The sequence below is a fragment of the Penicillium canescens genome (genome assembly GCF_028828765.1).
Source record: "Penicillium canescens strain IBT 15451 chromosome Unknown utg000005l_segment0_segment0, whole genome shotgun sequence".
NCBI classification, from domain to species: domain Eukaryota; kingdom Fungi; phylum Ascomycota; class Eurotiomycetes; order Eurotiales; family Aspergillaceae; genus Penicillium; species Penicillium canescens.
In genome coordinates, this window is record NW_026703967.1 from 109,035 (window position 1) to 132,634 (window position 23,600).

Genomic DNA, 23,600 nt, shown 5'->3' on the forward strand with positions numbered 1-23,600 from the left:
ATCGCACTGTGAACAAAAGTGGCTCAGGGAGCTGCAGGGACACGGATGCTTTCTATGGGATTGCTGTTGAGCATGACATTTCTGTCGATCGAGTTCAGAGAAACCATTCACTTGTCTGATATGGACGGTTCAGTCATTTCAAACATCCTTCATCGCAATCAGTCCAACAACACAGAGAGATTTGAGACATATTTCCATTCTCTGTACACATTTCTCAGAGCCAAGCCTCGCATGCACATTCTTGCACTTTATGTGTCACTTATATTTCCTTTTGTCAATGGTCTTTCTTTTTCGTTCTGCACAATGACCACTCTAGGCGCATCTTTAATATCAATTTATCGCCCTTTTAAATATTTTTGAGCATAGACAACAGAGCTATACATATAATGTAAGAGCCTACGGATTTAACTACTTAACCCTCCGGCAATTCAATCCATGGCAGATGTCCACTCCACATAACAGTTGTTAAAGAATGATCCTGTTTCATCTATCTACAGTCTTCTCAACTTGATAAGTGCCCCTGTAACCAATAAGCCACTCACTTTTGTCTTATACTCAGCCGAGACTAGTTCTAGATATGGATCGATAGAATACACAATATACGAAGAAAAAAAGAGGAACTCGATTGAGATAGGCACTTACCTTGGCCAAGGATAGCTTTGCTTATCGAAATTAACGATATAACGATGTAGTATCCGTTTCCACCCATCTGATAGGAACTAATCATTCAAAAAAAACCAGGGGGGAAAAAAAGGATTATGTACAGACAGAACGCTCTATGTATAGACCACATGTGCGCCAGAACAGAAAAGACAAGAGCGACAACGTTAACAATACCCAATGCTAATTCAATTGCACGTAATTGGCTGATATAATGTTAGCGATGCACTTCTCGATCATGGATTCAACACTTACCCGGAAATTGGCCCTCCCGACCGCCGACACGCCCAGACCACCACTCATTTGTGTTGTCGGTGCGTTGGACGATTTCAATAACATCACCAGCTGAGAATCCCAGATCACCGTGTGCTTGGGCCTCGTAGTCGTAAAGAGCAGTGACGGTCTCGACCGGCTTTGCGCTGAGGTGAGATGGCTTCGCCCGTGGAGGGGGCGGGGCGGGCTTGCCCTTAGCGGCCGAAGAGAAGCTGCCTGTCGGACTGGCACCAGCAGACGAGTAGGGTGGTGGAGGGTTTTCGTCCGCGGTAGAGCTAGACCGGCCTCGGCCAATAGAGCCCTTGCCCTCGCCCTTGACAGCGCTCAGCTTCGAGCCAGAGCGGCGGACGCCTTGAGTCTTGTAGTGCACGATACTGAGGGCTTCGGCACGTTCCTTCACATCGCCTCGCTTCTGCTCAAAGGCTTCTTCAACGTCAAGCTGAAGGTTGAAGTAGCTAATGTTCATGCCTTGCATGCGGTCGTGGAGAGTGTAGAAGACGTTGAGTTGCATGTAGTAGAAAGATTGGAAGAGTGGGCGGATGAACTCGGCCTCAAGGGCAAACAACTTGGGCAATTCGTCCTTGAGCAGATCGTTGTAGTAGTTGAACTCCTGTGTGGCGACCTCGACATCGTTTTCAGCCTTGTACAAAGCCTTTTCGTCCTTGATCGATTTGTCCTTCTTCTCTTCTAGCTTCTTCAAGGTAGCATTGCGGCGGTCAAAGTCCAGCTTCTTGTGATCACGCTTGACGGCAACCTTGCGGATCACCTTGATTACCTCGAGGAGCTGGTCGGCAGGGCTGATAATGCGGCTGTCGATCATCTCCAGCTCGGGGGCCAGGGCCTCCTGCAGCTCTTTGACGATCACTTCATATTCTTCACAGGCCTGAATGCCTTCGGCGTTTCCTTCGAATTGGTAGGAGGTGGGATCGGAGGCGCGACCGGAGATGGGTTTGTAGATCTCAGCAACTGCTTTGGAGAATTCGATCTGGTGGTTCAACATGCCTAAAAACGCGTCAGTGGAAGGTTCTTCCATACGGAATTCAGATATTACCGTTGATGGCTGCAAAGTACTTCTTTGACTCATCGTGGAGCTTCTTGGTCTCCTTTTCGAGCTCATCAAACCGGCGCTCGGCATCGGTATAGACAGCATCCTTGGTGTGTTCGCCAATGTTGAACTTGACCTTGAACTGCTGCGGTGCACGCACAATGCTCTTCTGAAATCCTTTGAAACTCATACTGCCGGAAGCCTCGGAATGGGAGAGTGAGGAAGTTGCCAAGGCGGGGTGACGGGCTTTTGGGCCAACTTTCGCTTCTATGACATAAGACATTCGCGATGTGGCTGTACCCGAAGTATAAGTTATTTGCACGCCTAATTATTGTGGCGCATTACTACATCAGGCACCAGCGTTAACTACTACGGTAGTAGTGATCGCCCCGGTGGCTGTTCCGGGGCTGAGTTCTTTCGATCTGCTTGTTTTTATTGCAGCCTTACCCGTAAGTACCAATTACCCTAGTTCGATTGTTATTGGCCATTTCTTTATTATGCGGGTTGACTTGGCTAAACGAAAGAATACGCAGCGTAACCTGCAGGTTGTAAATAAGTAGCTAGCTAAGATTCTAAAATCAGTCACATAGCACATGAGTCAAAGTATGACTTCAGATATCAATATCTTAACAATCACACCTAGTTAACGTTAGTAGCAATGTTACGCCTGAGGCATCTCGGAGAACCGGGGAAACCATCCTAATTGGGAATTCACCGAGGCGTTTAGTCATGAGGAGTTTCCCGGACATTAGTGATAACAAAAAGTCGGGGTTGCTTTCTTTCTTCATCCCACTTGGTATCGGACTTCATCCTCAAAATGACAAGTGCTGCTCCTACTGCTTGGAGACAGGCCTCGGCCTTCTCTAGGCGCCTTTCAACTTATGGCTATCGCGCTCCTCGCCTCGCCACCCAAGCCCGTTCTTATGTTTCTGGGACCAAGGTCGGCCAAGCTCAGGTCAATGTCGAAACCGCCATCAAGGAGGAACAAAAGTCATTCATGAAGCAGGCTGGTGTTCCTGCTCAGGGTGTGAACCTTCCTGGCACGACAACCTCCGGTGATGCCGCCATGAGTCCTTCCGCCGGTATTCTGAAGCAGGCCACCGTTCTGGACCAAGGTACACGACCTATCTACCTCGATATGCAAGCCACCACACCGCTAGACCCCCGAGTTCTCGACGCCATGCTTCCATACCTCACCGGAATCTACGGAAACCCGCACTCGCGCACACACGCTTACGGCTGGGAGTCGGAGAAGGGTGTTGAGGAGGCCCGTGGACATATCGCCAACCTGATTGGCGCCGATCCCAAGGAAATCATCTTCACAAGTGGTGCGACAGAGAGTAACAATATGTCATTGAAGGGCGTGGCGCGATTCTTTGGTCGCTCAGGCAAGAAGAAGCACATTATCACCACCCAGACCGAGCACAAGTGTGTTCTCGACAGTTGCCGACACTTGCAAGATGAAGGATTCGAAGTCACCTATCTGCCAGTTCAGAGCAATGGTTTGATCCGGATGGAGGACCTCGAGGCAGCTATGCGCCCCGAGACTGCCATCGTCAGTATTATGGCCGTCAACAACGAGATTGGTGTGATCCAGCCGCTCGAGGAGATTGGCCGTCTTTGCCGGTCCAAGAAGATCTTCTTCCACTCTGATGCCGCACAGGCTGTTGGAAAGATCCCAATGGATGTCAACAAGATGCACATCGATCTGATGTCCATTTCCAGCCACAAGATCTATGGCCCCAAGGGCATCGGTGCTTGCTATGTGCGCCGTCGCCCACGTGTTCGTCTCGAGCCTATCATCTCCGGTGGTGGACAGGAGCGTGGCTTGCGCAGTGGCACTCTGGCCCCGCATCTGCTCGTTGGCTTCGGTGAGGCTTGCCGCCTTGCCGCTCAAGACATGGAGGTAAGAATACCCGTTCTCTTGGAATTTTTCTTTGCTGCGATGATTATACACTGTGAATAAACATCTGTCTTTGGAGATGTTTGGGTGGTAGCTCCGTGTTTATACACGGTACTCAGCGTCGATGATGTCAACCGCAGGGGTAATGAGTCTGCTGATGATGACCTTGAATTTACCTTGTCTTTGCATGGCAACACGCTAACATGTTGATTCGCGAATAGTACGACACCAAGCACGTTGAGCGTCTATCGAAGCGTCTGACCGAGGGCCTCCTGTCTATGGAACACACCGTGCTGAATGGTGACCCCGACCACCACTACCCCGGCTGTGTGAACGTCTCGTTCGCCTATGTCGAGGGTGAATCCCTTTTGATGGCTCTGAAGGATATCGCTCTGTCTTCCGGCAGTGCCTGTACCTCCGCCTCCCTAGAGCCCAGCTACGTTCTCCGTGCCCTGGGTAGCAGCGACGAGAGCGCCCACAGCAGTATCCGTTTCGGTATTGGCCGTTTCACCTCCGATGAGGAGATCGACTACGTTCTCAAGGCCGTCCAGGCTCGTGTTTCATTCTTGCGTGAACTGAGCCCGCTTTGGGAGTTGGTGCAGGAGGGAATTGACCTGAACACTATCGAGTGGAGCCAGCACTGATTTCTTTTCTCTGGCCATATTAATCACTTTCGTTTCGAGAAAAATGCCCATTAGGGACGGCGTTGGAAGTGTAACAACATTGGATTTGTACAGATTGAGCATAATCAACTCAGAATTTACTACCTCTGCTCTACTATGTGTAAGATTATCCCGATCAAAGTCGATCAGAGTGTAGAGATGATTCCTGTTAGGACGTAGTTGGCGCCCTGCAACTTACCATAGCCTTCGCCACTGATGCTCGAGGTTAGACCAAGTATATGTGCCGAATAAAGTTTGTCCACTCATTACAGCCCTATGATGACTGCATATTGGATGCTTTCAGAGATAAGTTAACGTGGCTCACTTGATCTTAGCACAAACTCCAACGTTTACCTGCCGACGCGCCATTTATCCGACTGGAATGGCGGGGGGTACATCTGCCTATAAAAGCCCTTTTCACTCACCGCGAAAAAGCACCAGTCGAAGATGTATCAATTGTTGTGGATTTTCCTCCAAGCTGCAAGCAGTGCCGCTACTCTGGTAAACCGCTCACCAGAGCTTCAAGTAGTAACCTCCAGCGGCATCGTGAGCGGGATATATAACAACACAGTCCAAACAGTCTGGGGATTTATAGGAATACCATACGTCGAGCCCCCAGTAGGACGCCTGCGCTTTGCACCAGCACAATCCAAGCCCCCAGCCAGACATCCGATCGATGCATCCTCCTTCAGCGATCCATGTCCACAGGTTTACACATACTCCAATGAATCAATCTGGAGCATTCTTCCATACAAGATATGGAATCCAGCCAACATGTCCGAAGACTGTCTTTATATTAACATCTGGACGCCTTCTTCCAAACATCAGGGTAAGAGGGCGCGAAACGCGGCAGTAATGATATTCATCCATGGGGGAGGGTACGGCTCTGGTTCTGGATCGGTGGCTTTTTACGATGGAACAAATTTGGTACAGGACAATGAGGATATCATTGTTGTCACTTTCAAGTAAGTGAGTCGTGTCTGTTTGTATACATGGCTAAGACCAGGGAGTTATCGGCTCAACGTCTTTGGATTTCCTAATGCACCTGGTCTGGATCCTCTGAAGCAGAATCTAGGATTAATGGATCAGGTATGCCATACGCCTCAAAAGCGAATGATACAACTCACATAGTTAGCGACTGGCGGTCGAATGGGTCCATAAGAACATAGCCAACTTTGGCGGTGATCCAAAAAGGATTCTCCTTTTCGGACAATCTGCTGGGGCATCGTTGGTTGATATGTTTTCCTATGCTGTGAATACCACCGGTCCCCGGATCTTCTGTATATTGTGGAAACTAACGAGCTTGGGTTTGATAGTATCCAGACAATCAACTTGTCAGCGCATTCGCCCTACACTCCGGCACTGCGCCATTGTTGATAACACAGCCTGACCATAAGGATTGGAACGACTTGTCTATTGCTGTTGGGTGGCTCGGGGGCGAAGTCTCTTGCGTGCATGAGACGAGTTCCAGCCACAAAGATTGTCGAGGTAAGGACCCAGGGGAACTACAACTACAACTTGTATCCGATCGTAGACAACCGAACTGTGTTCTCGGACTATGCTGCCAGAGCTCGAAAGGGGAAACTAGCACTCCTGGTATGTATACCACAGTAATCTCTTATCTTTTTTCGTAACACTCACAGTGCTTCAATAGCCAACATTAGCTGGGATCCACGAACATGGATTCTCGGCAATAGTCCCTTTGAGTCAAGAATCTGTTAATGAAATAGACGTCTACGAAAATGTCCAAAAAGCCTTCAACTGTCCACTCCATGAGACTGTAAATTAAGAAACAAACCACCACATTAGATCGGATATAATGCATTCTAGGATGCGACTTGACCGGAATGTGCCCACTTGGAGGTATCTATACCGAGGGAATTTCACAAGTCTCAGCCCAACCACCTGGCTCGGAGCCTATCACACTGGTAATGAGATGAGACTCATTTCCGCGTATTAGTCGTATTTTGATGATGATAGCCAAGATACCCATTGTGTTTTGGGACTTATAACCTATCAAAGCTACAGCTCCATCTGCGGGAGAGGCTGACGCCAGCAGATACATCCAAGGTCCTCCCTCTAAAACGTATAGCGATTCGTCAAGTCTTACGAGTATTTCTTAGGAGCATGGGTCGCCTTTGCCAAGAACCCCCAAAATGGACTCAGCAAATATGGATGGCCACAGTTCAGTTTCGATTGTCAGACTCTCCAATTTTGTGGTGATCGTCCATGCTGATCGTTGACAGAACCAACTTTGATCAATCTCGCCCTGGACAACACCACTCAGGTTGTGTTTACATCAGCTAATATCCCAGTGGGATAGTTATTGCAATGAAGTTGGCAAGACTACAGACATCGGGAGAATCAAAGATGGTAAGGGACAGATAGTTCTTGGGTGTGATTTATAGACCAATCTATGTGATGACATAACCAGTCATGTGACCCCAATATTTTGCACACTTTGATGCCTGGCAGATCAGGTGTCGACGTCAAAATCTGCATCCGGCGGGGTGTCCACTGTGGATTGCCTCGGAAGCAGATGAGCACGAGACGATGTGGGCAGCAGGACAAAAACATCAGATCAGATAATGCAAGAAGATATGTACAGCCAATATACATCAAAGTAAGCTCAAGACCTGACGTTGACCCAACATGACCCCAGACGTCGAGTATGGAGCAGCGTGAGTGATGGCGAATGTGCTAGGGATTAAGCGAGAATGTCCCGAATTCGGCGCAAAGGCCGCATTCCCACCTCCCAGCCGTGTCTTGGGGGCTTCCGGTTCATTGTCTAGCACCCAGTCTACTTCTCGCTAAGAACAGACCCGCTGAGGAGCCCTTGCGCGGGCACCCATTGCTGCTTGGCATTTTAGCCTGGGGGCGTTAGTTACATGGGCCCATATAAAATGAACCTGGTCTGTAGTCGACTTAGCTGGTCCACCTCCTCTAAAACGGTCCCAGGGGTCTCTAAAGCTCTTTTGCCTTGTTCCTATATCGGCTCACTCTCTTAACTCCGGCTTAGAAATGCCTCTCTTACGCTCCCCTTATGTCTCCCGGTGAATTACGTGCTTACAAGTCGGACATCCCACCGGAAAACTCTGACGGGGATAGTTACCTAGTTTATGTCCCTTATGGCTACTCCCCGTACTGTACCTTGGTGAAAATGAATAACCTTTCTTCTCCGAGTTTGTTCCGTCATCATCCGTACACGTCCTGGGGTACTCTCGCCACCTCTCCGGGTGCCTGACTTGTAACTTCTCTCTCTCTCTTCTTTACTCACGACATCATTACGTTCTTGAAGACATCGGCATTTGAACGGGACTGAGATCCGGACGTGCCACTTCTGTCCTCGGCACTTCTGCCTCTTCTTCTGTCTTACAATCACCATGCTACCTCCAGTGCCATCACCTGCTGATTATGGGATCACTCCCGACTTTGGGTTCCTCCCCTCAGAGCCTCCACTGGAGGTCCTCCCGGATCCATACTATGCCAAGTGGGAGGCCATCGTGGGGAACTTGCAAGCCCTCATCCTGAGCAAACGGATCCGGTCCATAGTGGAGCGCCTCCCCATACTTTCTACCGAGCACCTCCAGACAGATGCTGAATGGCGTCGAGCATATGTGGTACTTGTATTCATGCTGCATGGGTTTGTCTGGGGTGGTGATCGTCCCGCAGAGGTACATTAGAGTCCCCCCCACTGGTCACGCGATGAGCAATACTGACACCAAACAGAGGATTCCACCACAGCTCACAGTGCCATTATTCAAAGTCTGTGAACGGCTCGATGTCCCCCCAGTTGCCACTTATGCCGGGGTTTGCCTCTGGAACTATAAGCCGATATTTCCCGACGAGCCGGCCACCGACTTGGACAACCTGGCTTGTCTTCAAACATTCACTGGGTCACTGGATGAACAATGGTTCTACCTCGTCTCTGTTGCCATCGAGGCACGGGGAGGTCCTTCTATCCCCTTGATGCTCAAAGCTATTACAGCTGCACGGGCAGGAAAGAGCCAGATTGTGACCGAATGCCTGCAACAGCTGGCTGAAACCATTGATGAAACCACCGAGTTACTACAACAGATGTACGACAACTGTGACCCATACGTGTTCTACAACCGCATCCGCCCATATCTGGCCGGAAGCAAGAACATGAGTGACGCCGGCTTGCCCAATGGTCTGCTATACGACGACGGCTACAACCCCGAATACCGACAATACGGTGGAGGCAGCAATGCCCAAAGCTCCCTGATCCAATTCTTCGACATCGTCCTCGGTGTGGAACACCGACCAACCGGTACAAGTCGCGACAGCGAGGACAGCGGCAGATCCCGCAACAGCTTCATCCACGAAATGCGCACCTACATGCCCGGCCCACACCGACGCTTCCTCGAGCAAGTCGACTCAGTAGCCAACATCCGCACCTTTGTTGAAACCCGACGCGGAGACTCAGCCCTCTGCATTGCCTACGACGCCTGCCTAGCCATGCTGCGAGTCCTACGGGACAAGCACATCACCATGGTATCCCGCTACATCATCATCCAATCCCGCTGTGCGCGCCAGCCCTCACAATCCAGCCCGAGTCGACCGGCAACCAACCTCGCCACCGCCACACCAACCGATAAGAAGAAGCTGCGCGGGACAGGTGGTACTGCCCTCATCCCATTCTTGAAGCAAGCGCGAGATGAAACTGGCGAGCCTGCTATTGACGCATGGGCTCGACGGCTACTCAGCCATGGCCCTGTTGATAATACGTTTGCTTCACTTAGTAAGGTTGGCGAGCAGCCGGATGGACATCTTGAGGTCGTTGGTCTTTGCGGGACATGGACTGCCGAGGAAAGTGAGGGTGGCATTTGTCACTGGTAAAGTGGATGTTTTTCTGGTTATTGAGCGACGCATCTGGGTAAATCTGCGTACATGGGCGCTATGGTGTTTGGGATTGCATTGTATGATTTGTGCTGTTGTACAGAGTAGACTTGATTTACGGCTCTTATTGCATTATTACTCCACTTAAGCTGTACTATACATGTACCTTGAGCTGTCAAATAAGATAGAGCATGTCTAAATGCTTATTTTCATGTAGATCCATAGAAGCTGCATAAACAAACCTGGCAGGCCCTGGAGATGACGCGTGAAGCGTCATCCCACGGGATGTGATGTCATCTACGTCATCGATCATGACTTTGTGTACAACTTCATGGAAGAATGCCCTGGAACCATGTGGCGCATAGGGATCTGATATCTATATAAGGGGCTGTGCTTCCGCCTGCTATTTCCTAATCTTCACTTCAAACATCTCTACTCTCAACTCTACATCCACCATCTACAATCTACCATCTACATCTACCATCTACATCTACCATCCACATCTATAATGTCTGACGGCAACTCTTCCACCGGCCAGTCCTACCTTGACCAGGCCACCGGCCTCGCCCAGCGTGCCGCTGGCGTCATCACCGGCGACTCATCCACTCAGGTAAGCAACCACTTCACAACCCAACCCATCACAACAACTAACCCAACCCAGAACAAGGGCGAAACCAAGCAAGAAGTCGGCAAAGTCAAAGAAGACGCCTCGCACACAACCGCCAAGGTTGGCTCCGTCGCGGCCGACCCCAACACCGGCGCTGTAGCCCGAGACGACCCCAAGCGCTCCGCTGGCTCCTGGGACCAAACCCTCGGCTCCGCCAAAGAATCCGTCGGCAACATGATCGGTAACGAGAACCTGCGCAAGGCCGGCGAACAACAGAACGCCGCGGGCAAGGAACAGGAAGCCAAGGGCCAGCTTAAGGACTGGGGTGAGGGAATCCAGAACCGTGCCCAGGGTGCGCTTGGTGCGGTCGGTGCTGCTGTTACTGGTGACCGTACTGAGGAGGAGAAGTACCGTGACCAACATGATGAGGGCAAGGTCCGTCAGCGTGGTGCTGAGGCTGATATGAATAAGAAGGCTTAAGTGTAACTTGAAGATTTGGGTTTGTGATTTCGGTTCTTGCCTCTATGGCTGTTTTTATTATGACTTTTACGATGGCTTAGCTGTGATATCCAAATTGATTGCCATTTCTACTTGGTATTTTGATCAAACATGTAGCTTTTGATTTTGATAGAAAGAGTAGATATATCGAACTTGAAGCAAGCATAGCCGAAGTAGGGACTGGTATGTTGGAATGTTCACAAAATCTGATATTTGTATAAAAATGCCTGAAAAATCATTCTGATGTGGAAAGTTCTACGAGGAATGATTCCTTAGGCCCTGAGGAAGTCGAAATCCCTTTTTTCTTGCCAAAATGTTCGCGATTTGCAATTTTTGACCAGGCCCTTTTTGAAATCATAACATACGAGAAAGTAAAAACAGAATGAGTATATCTACGAAATATGTGTCCAATATCAAAAACAATCGCGGGATCAGGGTTTCAAGTGACAAAATGTTCAAATCGGCTTAGTAGACCCCAAACACCACACAGAATCTAAAACAATATCCCCAGTCAACCCCTACAGGGAAATGGGACTTTCCACATGCCACCATCTCCTCCCGTCCTTAGGTAAATTCCCCTTGAAAAGATCAATCTTCCACCCAGTGATGTGGGTTCTTCCTAGGTGCTTTGGCTATCTAGGTACGAATGACCAATTGGATACCATTTGCCGGAATTACTACGGCGTTCTATAAGGATGAGGGGGTGGGAGACAAAGTATGCAGGCGACACCAATGTCGAGATGCCCTGTAGTCAACATAATCGCCTCAGATCTGCAGCCGATCTTCAATCTATCACATACATCGGTGTATTCCGAGCAAGGAATAAAATATCCGAGGTGAACGTGGACTAGCTTCCCCGCTGGCATCTGATCACCATCCCGAGGTTGATCGGTGAGACTAAACTAACAGCCTTGGAAGGTCTAGAGTCATTATGTCACGTTGGGCATGGCTTGCATGGAGGGGCCGAGTGCTAAGCATTTGATATACTCTGACTTCCCCTAACATTTTACTACTATACTACTACAGTATGCACATCACCATGAAGTTCACGGCAGTCCTCTTCTTCCTAGCAGTATGCAGCGCAGAGCACCATCACCGCCGAGATGGTACGGACTATGGCATCAACCTAGCCTCAATCTCAAGCGCACTGTACATACCCACTCTCGCACCATCAATCGAATCTAACACCATCTAGAGAACATATGACCGCAAACCAAACCGCCAGCGCCAACTTTGCCAACATCTCCTCGCCGCCCAAATCCCTCATCCCAGAGATCCTATCGGTAGTGCCCGTCTCGGTGATCTGGGAATTGGTCAACCCAGCCCAGCGCAGTTCACTAGCCAGCCAATTCAAGGCAGGGAGCACACCAGCCTGGTATAGCAACCTGCCCACCGACGTGAAGAGTTACATGTCCGTGGTGAGATCGCAGATCTCCGGCGGCGCATTGACAGCCACTACGGGTTTAGCGTATGCGACAGCGTCCGCCACTGCGACCGGAGCCACTGAGTCCGGATCGACTGGATCTGGAACTGGAAGTGCAAGTGGCATGGCATCGACTTCCACTGGTGGCGCTGCACAGGCCACGGGGCTCACCGTATCAGTGATGGGGGCCATGGGCGTGCTTGGGCTGGCACTAGCTCTATGATCTATTTTTTGTTGCTTTTTTAATTGCTTTTTTTTGCTTTTTGTTCCAATCCCTATTGATGCGGTGTATCACAGTGAGGAAGAGCTGAAGGATCCGCATGATTTGCATTTAGTAGACGACTGTGATGAGAAATGAGACCAGAATTGAGCATACGAAATCAGAATCCAGAAAGGTGTACTCCAAAATACAGTGGTGTCACTATGTGCTCAAGAGTGAAATGCCTTGGCGAAACGAACCATGGACGAAATGAGGCGCAAATGCAGGTCCCTCACATGCTCTGAACTCGCAGTTAATTAAAATTAATATGGAAATCTGCATGACGAGGTGGTATCTCTCTCGACATGTCGGATCTCTGCATGGACCTGCGCCTTGGGAGCTTACCTCGCCGATCGCTACCTAAGAAAACAAGTTCTCCGGACAATTCGCGAATCAGAGAACTAAGCGAATCCCACCAAATCCCCAAAAAAGGAGATCAACAGTCGATCAGCCAAAGAATGAGGTCCGGGGTGAAACCATGCGGGGAACTCTCTCGTATTGCCTTTCCATTCACTGCATGGTACAGGTGAACTAACTAATTCACATGGGTTTGACCTTGCCTCGGCCATCGCACATCACCCGAGACCGTGTCAATGCGGCTTCAACGGCGTCGGGGGTTTTATCGATTTGGCAAAAGCGAACTAACAACGCTAAGTGCCTTGGTCTAGATCGAGCAATCTCGTTTATAAGATAAGAGGGAATAGTGTATAGCCATACCTTGGATTCTCTCTTCTTCATCTATCACAATGCGTTTCTTCCGTCTTCTCCCTCTGGCTTTGGCTCCCCTGGCTCTGGCAGCCCCGGAGCCCCGGCCCAACCCCGTCGCTGCACCAGCACCAGCAGCCTCCGGTCTGCTAGAGGAACTGCCCGACATTCTCAGCGGAGTGCAGGGTCTTCTGACTACCGATAATCTCAAAAAGCTGGATACAATTCTCGATGGGGCGGCCAAGTTACTCGCCTCCGACAATATCGATGTCCTGCAGGATATCTTGACCAACGCCCACAGCCTGCTCACCAAGAGCTTTGTGGATAACACCACTACCCTGATTGGGGATGCCACGCCGGTATGTACTTTGTATGAAAACCGGATTGTATATAAGTTACTAACACACGCTAGTTGGTGGAGGATGTCTCCAAGCTGTTGGGTGGTGTGTTAGGGTCTCTGTAGTGCAACGAAGGAATGAATCACGAATTTTACTTATTTTTGCATTCAATGGAATATTTCATCTTCAAATATCTTCAATAAAAGATAGTAATTAATAAACACAAGCATATATCATAACGATCGGGTATATACAGAACAGAATAACCATCACACCACATTCAACTTCTCCCGCAAGCGATCCTGGTAGAATTTCAGAGGATACGCCCTCCACTTATTCGGCATCGCCGGGTAAACCGCAACAGAGAATCCCATCCACGTGCGATAAATCGCCCGAGTAGCCACCGTCGACCGAAGCCCATACGCATCCCGCAGCTTCGGAGGCAGCATCTCAATGGTCGACACCCGCAAGAAAGGCTTCATACTCTGCACCCAGCGCGGCATCTCAGTACTCTCTCGCAGATCCTTGGCAAACTGCGCCGCATCAGACGAAACCGTCAACTCAGACACCTGCCGATCCCAATACGACCAGAACGCCTCACGAGTCTCAGGCCAGGTACCAGCCGGCACACCCAGACAGTTCATCAGCAGCGTAAACTCGCTATACGCCCGCTGGGCACTAGCATAATCGACCCGGCCGTAGACACGCTGATAGAAATCCGTCGCAGTAGCATACAACGTAGCAGCCATCCACAACTGCAAAGCCGGCTGCTGTGTAAACCGGTTCGAGCGCCCACCACCGAGAAGAGGCGGGTCGCCATTATGCAACATCTCAATCAGAGTCTTGCGCTCAGCACGCGTGCCAAAGACCAGACAGGAGATGTAACTGATATGCGCCTGCAGGGCATCGATCAGTTCCGTCGCGAGCTCCTTGTGTCCGCCTGAAGTCTCCGCGCGGATACCAGGGAGCGCCGCCTGGAGGAGGAGGGCTGCCCCTGAGCCAGCGAAGAGGATGCCCTCCTGGAGCATCTTGGGTAGGACTTCTAGTTGCTCCAGGGCGTGCAGACGACCGGAGTCGCTGGTGATATGATTGGCGGTCGCGTCTGAGCCGCCATTGGAGATAATTTCATTGTTGAATTCGTTCTTCTCGGGCTTTTCGTCCATGTGGGACACAGGGGATGAGGTTGAAGACATGGTGAAGGTTGACATGCAACTTACTCCAGGGCAGTAGGAGAGATGACAATTGTCTTTTTAATAAATGGACCCCGCAAACTCTGACCCCAGACCCGAGAGAGCTCAACAAAGACCAAAGAGAAGGCCAAACCGCGTCGATCGTACTCGGCCCATGTGAATAGTGTCGTCTTTCGGTGGAGAAGCCGCGGTTCGCAGGAGATCGCCATCTCCTGAATGTCGATCGCAACCCATTCCTGGCGTCATTCGGCCAGAGAAGGGAATCCTCCTCCGACACTAGCCCTTTTCTTTCTTTTTTTCCTCCTTTATTTGCCCTTTTTTTGTCTCGCTTTTCCTGAATGGAACCGACCCGCTATGGGGTTCTGGAGAGAATGGAGTCGGAGGGTCGGAGGGTCTGATGGCGCAGGCTTGTTTCTCCGCTACTTATACCATGTCTTCCCCTAAGTTGAAGGTCACTTGAACATCATGTCTGACAGGCCGGCCTACCTCAGCTCTGATGATGCCAAATACTCCCTGGGTATTCATCGGGGTCCATTGTTCTCCAAGAATGTCGACGAAGGCTCCAAACTCGCCCAGGTCGAGTCGGCCGGGGGTCTCTCATTAGCGACGAGAGAGCTGAACAGGAAAGAGAAGTTTGCGCGCCATTGGAAGCGATTCTGGTGTCTGCATCTCTTTGTGACCATCATCTTCCTGGCGATTTTCCTACCAGTCTTGTGAGTCCATCGACCTGAGCGCATGCAGTACATGGACTAACCGCATTAGCTTTCTCGTGGCCATCCCCGCCATTTCGCAGATGGTAGTCGACAAGTCCGACCTGGTTCTCGTCAATGCAGCAGTACTGAACCCGCGACCAGATCGCATTCAGCTAACGCTGCAGTCTGCGCTGGACCTGAAGATCGCGCTGCCCGTGCGCATCGAACCAATCACCTTAGATCTGTTCGTGCGTGACGCTGGCCCAGAGAATAAATGGGCAACTGCCAGCCTGGATGGGATGGTGGTAAAGGGGAATACCACGCTGGGTGTCAGTGATGTGTCGACACCATTGACCAATTTGACCACCTGGGTGGAATATGTGCACAATGTTGTGTTCAAGGAGACGACGCCGTTGTCGATCAAGGGCACGACCAATTCGTATCTGGGTGTACTCAAGTCTCCTGTGACCATGGACAAGGATGTTGTGTCTCCAGGTATGTCAACACCATCCATGCGCTGAAACGAAGCTAATGATCTCCAGTTCTCGACCAATTCAAGGGCTTCAGTATCTCCGACAGCGGTCTCATCCCAGCCCGTGACGATGGCACCAATCTAGTTGGCAACGCCACACTCCCCAACAAATCAGTCCTAACCCTCGACATCGGCACAATCGTACTAGACATCCACAGCGGCGACCTACTAATCGGCAACGCCACGCTGAAAGACGTAACCCTCTACCCAGGCGACAACACCTTCCCCCTAACAGGCGTGCTAGACCTAGGCCTAATAATCCAAAACCTAGGCAAAGTCCTCGCCTCCCAAGCCTCAGCCCTGAAATCAGGCAATCTCGCCCTGGACACGATAACCAGAACCGTCACGTGGAACGGGACACTGGTACCATACTACACAGACGTGATGAAGCAATTGACCCTAACGGCCAACGTGGCACTCGCCGACCTGCTCAAGAATACAATCCACAATTTCCTAAACGGAAACTCGAATATCACGAGCCTGATCGGCTCGCTAGGCAGCGACAGCGGAGGCAGCGGCCTCCTGTCAAACCTGACAGATAGTAAAAGTGCCAGCGATACAGCCAGTGCTGCTCTCGCCGAATCCTCATCGCTATCATCGAAGCTGAAGAGGAATGATGCCGTGCGGGATGTATTCAAAAATGAACATCCCATCAAGCGGGATGCGATTATTGACTCGCTTGCTGGTCTCTATATGGAACACCAGAAATGAGTCATTATCCCCCTGTTTTCTAGTTTATGTTTCTCTTTCCCCTTTTCTCTTTTGGTTCTGTTAATAAAGGACTCGTGTCCGTGTACACGATTGCGGGTCCGGTGATGCCTAGACGATACTTGATTCCCAGGCTGTGGCCATTGTGAATATTCGATTTATTTGATCGATTTGGTTCTGTTTGGAGTTTGGTGGATATCTCTACTATATTTACACGGTTTACGCTGTGTTGCCCTGTCTTGCGTGATTTGACTTGTTTCAGGTCTTTCATCAATATCTCTAGAGATAAAGATAGAATGTCCTTTTGCCCCTGTCTCATGTCTGCTTATGTGTGGCTGTACAACGTACAGTACATACTTGGGCTACGGTCTAGACCAGTTCGCTGCATATAATACATCAATTATATCCATTCTAGCGTGCTGGTATGTTCGACAAACTCTAGTCAGCTTGGCAAAAGTACATGTACATGTACTTCGCCCGGGTGATTCCACGGGTGTATGCATCGCTAACACCCGAATGGACCTCTTGGTAACCAGTTAAAAGTCGGAGTTAAAATTATAGAAAGAGACGGCCCGAGAGGCTCTATATCCTACAGTATGTTGGATGCCCAAGGCGTCCTGTTCTTACGTGTATACGAACCTCATGCACCTCGTACTCGTACTGTGCTAATTTAGATTTTAACTTTGTTTTTATTTCTCTATTGATATTGGATGATTATTGTATAATCCTGACAGGTCCGAGCTGTCTGTAGGTTCTATCTAGGATATTGGTGCATGGATCCTCAACGCAGCCAGTAGCCACGTCGGATAGCAAGGAAAAAGGCTGCGCCTCTTGTATAACATCCTTGACATAATGATTTGGCGGTCGGGGCCTCACGCGGAAGATGTCTCGTGCATCGGCCTCTTCGCCAGGGTAAAGGGTTTGAACGGTAGGAATATAGAGTTTAGGATCGAAACTGATGAGAATGAGGGCTTGGTGGTCTGAAGGTAGTCCAGGGCAGGGGACAGAATAGATAAGGGAACGCTCATCTGAAATGCCTTTCACGGATGAAGTGCGTGCGTCTGGACAGAGAAGATGGTGCAGTGCAGGCGGGGCGTTGTCTGGAGGCCACAGATGCACACCACGACACTCGAAGCGTTCTTCAGAAGCTTCAATAGGACGACCATCTTGGTCCATCTGTGTCGGCTGGAACAGTTTATTGCGAGGGCCTTCGATCCCTTCTTCGTCAATGGGGGATTTGCGCTTCCGTGATACTGTACGGAGGCGGATTCGGTCTCGAGACCGCACACTGTCGCCAATTGGAGCTGGATCGTTGACGAGATCAATAAAGGTCGATGCACCAAGGTGGTAGTTGCGGTGCTTTGTCCGAACGGCAATGAATTCCTGGCGCTTCTTCTCGTCGGCGTCGCTCTCATACTCAGCGTGATAATCGCGACGTAACCGTTTGGCGGGTCGTTCATCGTAGGGGTGATCATCGTCGAGGTCATCGTCCATGGAAACCCAGGACGGAGTTTCGACTGTACCATCTGACAGAGGCGCCAAAGCCTCTTCAGGCGTGGGTAGTCTTTGTGTATAGTAGGTGCGGTGGTTTTCACTCCCTCCATGTCGCCATTCCCGACGACATTCCAAAATCACCGGTCGTCCGGTCGTTTCATCCGTGCGGATAGAAAGATCAGTCCACATCTCGTTGATAGGACCTTCTTGGTGCTCACGGCGCCAGAAGCGACCGTTCCATTTGCGGCCAGCTTCGCGAGGGGCATGACAAAACCAGTGGTAGAAGGAAGAATGTACCTCGGTGTCGTCTGAAGCAACTTGCGTTGACACCGCGTAGAGGTGTTCCTGATACATCTCAAAACACAATGTTTGTCCCAGGTCACCGTCGACAACTCGATCGAGTGGAAACTCAATATAGAGACGAGTGAGGAAATCCAAGCCTGTCACCGACCATATCCCGTCCGAGCCTTCGGCCACTGTAAAAGTGCCAAACCAGATGTAAGATCGGGTATGGCGTACAAAGAGAGGAGCCCCGGCCGGGATGGTCTGCGACAATAGCACGCGTCTGGCTAATCTTTGTTTGGCCCGGCTTTCCGTATTAACCGCCCATAGCGTATCCTCAGTCGCAGTCACGCCAGTCTCCCGAAAAACAAGAATATCATCACTATAAGCGACCAGCGTGATCCGGCTACCGGGACATGGGTTGGTAGGGCTAACATCAAACCGTTCATGGATGTAGGGGAGGTAAATCACGCGTTCGGCAAGGTTGTCCCCATGCACGTCCAACAGGCGAATCTCTTCTTGCCAGCGATAACAAAGAATGCCTTGATTGTAAAGAAAGTCGGCCCCATAGCCTAGCACAGCGACAGAGTAGGGGTTTGCCGTGGCGACAGCCTCGTTGATATCAAAGCGATGACCGACAGCCTTGCGGTACCCAGACCGGGCCGCCACGGCTGCCTGACCTTCTTTGCTGTAGAGTAACACTTTCTATCATATGGATGTAAGCTTGAGGTCAAGATTTAATGGATATGCAGCCTACCTCGACGGTCTTGCGGGCGATCTGCTCACTTTGCGTTAGTGCGCGCAGGGCGCGGTTGGAGCGGCTGAGATTGATAAAGTCACGGTCGTCCAGCGACGTGGCGATTTGATAGAAGACATCGAAAGGGAGAGTATCCAGACTCTGGGGCTTCATGGTAAACAAAAACAAAAGTGGAAGGGAAGAATTAAAGGCACATCATTACAAGGAATGGAAGGAAGGGGGCATTTATGAAGGAGGTGAGGGTGAGGCTCAAGGTGAGAAACCGAGCAACCCCGCTGGGAAAGAGCCTCAAGATCACGATGTGAGATAACTTAGGGGGCTAGCTTTGGCCTTGAGGCTCTTGGGGGCTGAGCCCCGAAACATGCGGCTCGGCCTAATATGACTGAGATCGGATTACGCGGGGATATACGATCTCTTTCAAGATTGTTTCAGGGTCTGATCGCCTGCATGATCTGCAGAGTCACGCAATAGTCATATACTCCTCAGTGTGACTAGCTCCAGGGCTAACTATGACTGGTTGAATCGTCAGTAGAAAATACATGTAGAAGAGCCTCAAGTGGCAACGGAGATTCTCCCTTCCGAACCCCGAGCTATTCTTAGGTCAGGTGACGCGTGGTGCCGAGGTGGTCACCTGACAGGGAGAAAGTCGCTGCCTGTTGGTACTTCAGGTACAGTTACAGCCACCGTGAGAGGTACAGTTCTAGGTACATTTTCTACTCTGATCTACATCATGTTTACCGCTATAGATCCGTAGAATGTTAAACTGCCCGACCATTGACGTAACTTGGGCATGTATCCTGCAGCCCTACAGGTGGATCCTTTTCCAATTAGAACACTGTACTTCGTACTTTATCCTACAATATTGGAGTTGGACAAAGAATGGGTACAGTGCCGAGTGCCCAGAGACTTGCAGTAGCCGGGCGTTGCCCTGAAGTTGTCAAGACCCACCCAGAACGAGTCCTTTTAAACTGTTCTTGCTTTCTACTTCTCCCTCCACATCAATCATCAAATATCAAACAATGTACCATCCACCTCCTGGTCCTTATGGACCTCCTCCTCCTGGACCACCGCCGTGGGGATATCAACAACCCGGGTGGCAACCCCCGCCTCAGCCCTACCCTCAGCCCTACCAACCCCATTATGGCTACCACCCCAGTCAGAGCCATCACCGATCCCAGAGTCAGTCGCAATACCCAGGTGCTTATGCACCATCGGCTCATCCGCCATATCCTCAATATCCTCCACAATCTCCTCTCCCCTACGGACAGTCGCAGTCACCGTCGCATCTCCGTGCGCCTCAAAATGGTAAGGAGAACCCCCGCCAAGCACACAGCGTCGCTCACCTAGTAAACAGGCCGACCTCGGGCGAATTCGGCCAGCTTGCCGCCTCCACCACCACAGACGGCTCAGCATTTCGGCCACGGCGCACCGTCAAACTACAATTTCCGGTATTCAGCCTGTACCGGTCGGCGCAAGGCTCTATTAATCGGAATTAACTACGCTGGGCAGCCAAATGCCCTCAAAGGATGCATCAACGATGTCACCAACATGTCCAATTTCCTCGCACAGCGATTTGGATACAAGCGGGAGGACATGGTGATTCTCACGGACGACCAGCGCAACCAACTGAGCATCCCGACCAAGGCCAACATCCTCCGGGCCATGCAGTGGCTCGTCAAGGACGCCCAGCCCAACGACTCCCTCTTTGTGCATTTCTCCGGTCACGGCGGTCGCACGCCCGATATGGATGGCGACGAAGATGACGGATTTGACGATGTCATCTACCCGGTGGACTACCGCGTGGCCGGTCACATTGTGGACGATGACATGCATGCGATCATGGTGCGTCCGCTGCGGCCCGGGGTGCGATTGACAGCAATCTTCGACTCGTGCCACTCGGGCACAGCATTGGACCTGCCGTACGTCTACTCGACGCAAGGTATACTCAAGGAGCCCAACTTAGCCAAGGAAGCGGCCCAAGACCTATTCAGCGCCTTCACCTCCTATGGCCAGGGAGATTTCTCCAGCATGGCCTCTACCGCCATCGGCTTCTTCAAGAAAGCGGCCAACGGCGGCTCCGCACGCGAGCGCACAATCATGACCAAGACATCGCCCGCCGACGTAGTGATGTTCTCAGGGTCCAAGGACACACAGACCTCGTATGTGGCGTCGCAGACTAAAAGTTAATGTTCTAAGAATATGAAGCTAACCCCCGTAGTGCCGACACGTTCCAAGATGGTCAAGCGCGGGGTGCTTTAAGTTGGGCGTTTATCAAATCCCTGCAACAATGGCCGCACCAAAGTTACCTGCAATTGCTCAACACTATCCGGAATGAACTCGAGGGCAAATACTCGCAGAAGCCGCAGCTGAGCTGCAGTCATCCCCTTGGTAGGTATTCCGTGTGACCCCAGACCCGACCCCAGACCCCAGCTGACGATCGCAGACACCAATCTTCGCTTTGTGATGTAATGAAGTACAACCAGGTACATGAATTAATGTAGCAAATGAATCACGAGAGCCCAGTGAATCCCGAGCCAGTGCGGAGTACTCCGTAATGTCAGAAGTACAGTACAGTAGTTGGTAAAATACACCTAACAAAGGAAAAAAGGAATTCTCCACGATTTATCCACAATTGGCGCTCATTTGTGGCTGTGGCCCGAGGTGGATCCCGCAAAGTTAATGAACTCGTATTGCCGTGCTACATGCACAGGACATGAATATGCATATGAGTAGTAACGGAGTAACGAGTACTGCATGCTAGCCAGATAGCTTACAGAAGATCAAAGAGACATGGCGTGGCTGTCTCAAATGTCTCTCCGATCTATAAAAAGTACACAGAAACATACAGTAGCGCCCCTGAGCGGGAATCGGACCAATCAAATCTCCACTGCGAACAGTTCCCGAGTGGAAACCGTGGATTTACTCGACTTGCCCCTTGGTAAGTTGTGAACAAACCATGGGACAATTAAAGAAAACATAACCTTGGAAAGAAGAAGAACACATAAGAAGGCTCGTAAGCGAGAATTTATAGATCGTGGCTTCGTTCGGCCGCGTCATTGGATGATGTTGCAGATCCTGTATGATCTGATAGGAACTCCGCTGTCTCCGGGAGTCCACATGGGAGTATGAGCAGGTAAACATGCCACTATTAACTACTCAACTGCTCAACTGTTGGAAAAGAGTACAGAGTAAACAGTAAACTTAATACAGTAAACAGTGTGAAGACTCGAATTAAATTACAGTCATCTAAGTGTTACACGGGACGGAGTAGTTGGACTAAAATATTCGATGTCTCTGATCCACTTTTGGTCTTTTTCGGAACTCATGAGATGCGCTTTTTTCTCCCTCTTTTTCCTCTTTCTCAATCTTTCTCAGTCTCACTCCTACAATGTTCTCCTCTACAAACAGCTCTTACTCCTCTAGCATCTCCTCCGGCCCTCCCTCCCCATATCAACACCCTCAACCCACTTCATCACTCTCGCTGAACTCGCAGCGCCGCCGGAACCCCATGCCTGCCAAGTACCCCCGGTTTTATGCATCCCCGTTGGACGAGGGCACCGACTCAACCCCTCTACAAGTCTATGGCCATGAACAACGCGAACCCTCAATCTACGGCAAGCCAACCAAGCTCCTCCACCGGGTATCGCACGCTCTAGGCGATATCCGCGAGGACTTCACGCTGCAGTTGGACCCCCTTAAGCGCCGCTCGACCGTCTTCTTCGAGACACCAATCTCCCCAGCAAGTCCAGAAGTCCCCATGACCTCCGCCGGCCCGCGGTCGCGACCCATGTCCATCATCTCCTACGACGCCATTGCAGCTCCATCCAGACGACTGAGCCAGCGACTGACACGCCGCTTGTCGGTCTTTTCTTCACGGGGCAAGCCTGCTGGTCACACTGGAGCTAGCATCTCCTCGCCTAACCTTATCGGTTCCTCGACTCAATATGGCAACCGAAGCCAAAATTCGTTTATTTAAGAATGAACTGAACTCGATAATAAACTAAAAGCTAAAAGCTCATGTTGCCGATCCCCCAGGACGGAGAACTGGGGGATCGACCATACATACCATGCGCAACCACACGGGAGAAGGTGTTTCGGATATAATATTTCATTTTGGGCGATTTGATTCTCATTCTGCATTTGCCATCTTTTACAGCGGACAGCGATGATTTACATTATACACTCCTTACTCGCTGATTGTTGTATCTATTTCTGCGCATAGCTCGGTGTTTTAGGGATGCTTTGAACTTACAGTAATGTTTTGTTTCTGTTCTTTTTTTTTTTTTTATGGTTCAATACCGACATCAGAATGACATATCACTATACTCTTAGAATAGAGAACCTCTAACCGAACGCTAATTGCGCCACCATGCAGTAGACATCGAACTCCCAAGCCAAGCATTACCGGCCGGTGGACCAACGTGCGTCAGCCCGCAAACGCCTCCATGAGCAAATAAAAGTCTCACGAATGCGACCGTCCATTCGTACTTCTACATGAAATAAAACCTCGTGGATGCCTCGCAATCAGATTACATGTACATATTACCGCCACGTATATACGCTAACACTTCTATGGAAACCTAACCTCTAGCGCGATGCAAGGTGCTCGGAAGGTCCTCGGACATCCACTTTATCGTCCCACACGGCTCTTCCTCGGTTCTTCAATGGGCTGATCGTAGTGGGGGTTGTCTGAGATGTCTTAGATGGGCTTA

General features: G+C 50.4%; 14 protein-coding genes across 14 annotated transcripts; 11 read left to right on the forward strand and 3 right to left on the reverse strand.

The window, feature by feature from the left end:
* Positions 1 to 843: 843 nt before the first annotated feature.
* On the reverse strand, positions 844 to 2,168 carry N7446_007660 (amphiphysin; the record flags this gene model as incomplete). Its single annotated transcript, XM_058516405.1, has 3 exons — positions 844 to 866; positions 916 to 1,935; positions 1,985 to 2,168. The coding sequence occupies 3 exons, from the start codon at positions 2,166 to 2,168 to the stop codon at positions 844 to 846; spliced, it is 1,227 nt and encodes a 408-aa protein (XP_058370051.1).
* Positions 2,169 to 2,748: 580 nt separating this feature from the next.
* Positions 2,749 to 4,695, forward strand: N7446_007661 (IscS subfamily cysteine desulfurase). The gene is made up of 2 exons (XM_058516406.1): positions 2,749 to 3,884; positions 4,103 to 4,695. Exons 1-2 carry the CDS (start codon positions 2,796 to 2,798, stop codon positions 4,523 to 4,525), a joined length of 1,512 nt encoding a protein of 503 aa, XP_058370052.1. The 5' UTR covers positions 2,749 to 2,795; the 3' UTR covers positions 4,526 to 4,695.
* Positions 4,696 to 4,972: 277 nt separating this feature from the next.
* Positions 4,973 to 5,704, forward strand: N7446_007662 (uncharacterized protein; the record flags this gene model as incomplete). The annotated part of the gene is made up of 3 exons (XM_058516407.1): positions 4,973 to 5,508; positions 5,545 to 5,632; positions 5,675 to 5,704. Exons 1-3 carry the CDS (start codon positions 4,991 to 4,993, stop codon positions 5,702 to 5,704), a joined length of 636 nt encoding a protein of 211 aa, XP_058370053.1. The 5' UTR covers positions 4,973 to 4,990.
* Positions 5,705 to 5,803: 99 nt separating this feature from the next.
* Positions 5,804 to 6,332, forward strand: N7446_007663 (uncharacterized protein; the record flags this gene model as incomplete). Its single annotated transcript, XM_058516408.1, has 2 exons — positions 5,804 to 6,139; positions 6,198 to 6,332. The coding sequence occupies exons 1-2, from the start codon at positions 5,999 to 6,001 to the stop codon at positions 6,330 to 6,332; spliced, it is 276 nt and encodes a 91-aa protein (XP_058370054.1). The 5' UTR covers positions 5,804 to 5,998.
* A 30-nt stretch (positions 6,333 to 6,362) lies between these two features.
* N7446_007664 (uncharacterized protein) lies at positions 6,363 to 6,866 on the forward strand (the record flags this gene model as incomplete). The annotated part of the gene is made up of 4 exons (XM_058516409.1): positions 6,363 to 6,496; positions 6,529 to 6,613; positions 6,636 to 6,762; positions 6,790 to 6,866. The coding sequence occupies 4 exons, from the start codon at positions 6,363 to 6,365 to the stop codon at positions 6,864 to 6,866; spliced, it is 423 nt and encodes a 140-aa protein (XP_058370055.1).
* A 1,060-nt stretch (positions 6,867 to 7,926) lies between these two features.
* N7446_007665 (indoleamine 2,3-dioxygenase) lies at positions 7,927 to 9,403 on the forward strand (the record flags this gene model as incomplete). Its single annotated transcript, XM_058516410.1, has 2 exons — positions 7,927 to 8,217; positions 8,273 to 9,403. 2 exons carry the CDS (start codon positions 7,927 to 7,929, stop codon positions 9,401 to 9,403), a joined length of 1,422 nt encoding a protein of 473 aa, XP_058370056.1.
* Positions 9,404 to 9,911: 508 nt separating this feature from the next.
* On the forward strand, positions 9,912 to 10,490 carry N7446_007666 (uncharacterized protein; the record flags this gene model as incomplete). Its single annotated transcript, XM_058516411.1, has 2 exons — positions 9,912 to 10,013; positions 10,065 to 10,490. 2 exons carry the CDS (start codon positions 9,912 to 9,914, stop codon positions 10,488 to 10,490), a joined length of 528 nt encoding a protein of 175 aa, XP_058370057.1.
* Positions 10,491 to 11,428: 938 nt separating this feature from the next.
* N7446_007667 (uncharacterized protein) lies at positions 11,429 to 12,175 on the forward strand. Its single transcript, XM_058516412.1, has 2 exons — positions 11,429 to 11,657; positions 11,704 to 12,175. The coding sequence occupies exons 1-2, from the start codon at positions 11,536 to 11,538 to the stop codon at positions 12,152 to 12,154; spliced, it is 573 nt and encodes a 190-aa protein (XP_058370058.1). The 5' UTR covers positions 11,429 to 11,535; the 3' UTR covers positions 12,155 to 12,175.
* A 761-nt stretch (positions 12,176 to 12,936) lies between these two features.
* N7446_007668 (uncharacterized protein) lies at positions 12,937 to 13,358 on the forward strand (the record flags this gene model as incomplete). The annotated part of the gene is made up of 2 exons (XM_058516413.1): positions 12,937 to 13,254; positions 13,308 to 13,358. 2 exons carry the CDS (start codon positions 12,937 to 12,939, stop codon positions 13,356 to 13,358), a joined length of 369 nt encoding a protein of 122 aa, XP_058370059.1.
* Positions 13,359 to 13,502: 144 nt separating this feature from the next.
* Positions 13,503 to 14,426, reverse strand: N7446_007669 (oxygenase MpaB family protein; the record flags this gene model as incomplete). The annotated part of the gene is made up of 1 exon (XM_058516414.1): positions 13,503 to 14,426. The coding sequence occupies one exon, from the start codon at positions 14,424 to 14,426 to the stop codon at positions 13,503 to 13,505; it is 924 nt and encodes a 307-aa protein (XP_058370060.1).
* Positions 14,427 to 14,888: 462 nt separating this feature from the next.
* Positions 14,889 to 16,358, forward strand: N7446_007670 (DUF3712 domain-containing protein; the record flags this gene model as incomplete). Its single annotated transcript, XM_058516415.1, has 3 exons — positions 14,889 to 15,136; positions 15,186 to 15,610; positions 15,658 to 16,358. The coding sequence occupies 3 exons, from the start codon at positions 14,889 to 14,891 to the stop codon at positions 16,356 to 16,358; spliced, it is 1,374 nt and encodes a 457-aa protein (XP_058370061.1).
* Positions 16,359 to 17,069: 711 nt separating this feature from the next.
* Positions 17,070 to 19,362, reverse strand: fbx15 (F-box domain protein; the record flags this gene model as incomplete). The annotated part of the gene is made up of 2 exons (XM_058516416.1): positions 18,889 to 19,362; positions 17,070 to 18,836 (listed from the first exon to the last, which is right to left on the reverse strand). The coding sequence occupies exons 1-2, from the start codon at positions 19,039 to 19,041 to the stop codon at positions 17,070 to 17,072; spliced, it is 1,920 nt and encodes a 639-aa protein (XP_058370062.1). The 5' UTR covers positions 19,042 to 19,362.
* A 545-nt stretch (positions 19,363 to 19,907) lies between these two features.
* On the forward strand, positions 19,908 to 21,404 carry N7446_007672 (caspase family protein; the record flags this gene model as incomplete). The annotated part of the gene is made up of 4 exons (XM_058516417.1): positions 19,908 to 20,193; positions 20,243 to 21,047; positions 21,107 to 21,276; positions 21,332 to 21,404. The coding sequence occupies 4 exons, from the start codon at positions 19,908 to 19,910 to the stop codon at positions 21,355 to 21,357; spliced, it is 1,287 nt and encodes a 428-aa protein (XP_058370063.1). The 3' UTR covers positions 21,358 to 21,404.
* Positions 21,405 to 22,276: 872 nt separating this feature from the next.
* On the forward strand, positions 22,277 to 22,864 carry N7446_007673 (uncharacterized protein; the record flags this gene model as incomplete). The annotated part of the gene is made up of 1 exon (XM_058516418.1): positions 22,277 to 22,864. The coding sequence occupies one exon, from the start codon at positions 22,277 to 22,279 to the stop codon at positions 22,862 to 22,864; it is 588 nt and encodes a 195-aa protein (XP_058370064.1).
* Between the last annotated feature and the right edge of the window lie 736 nt (positions 22,865 to 23,600).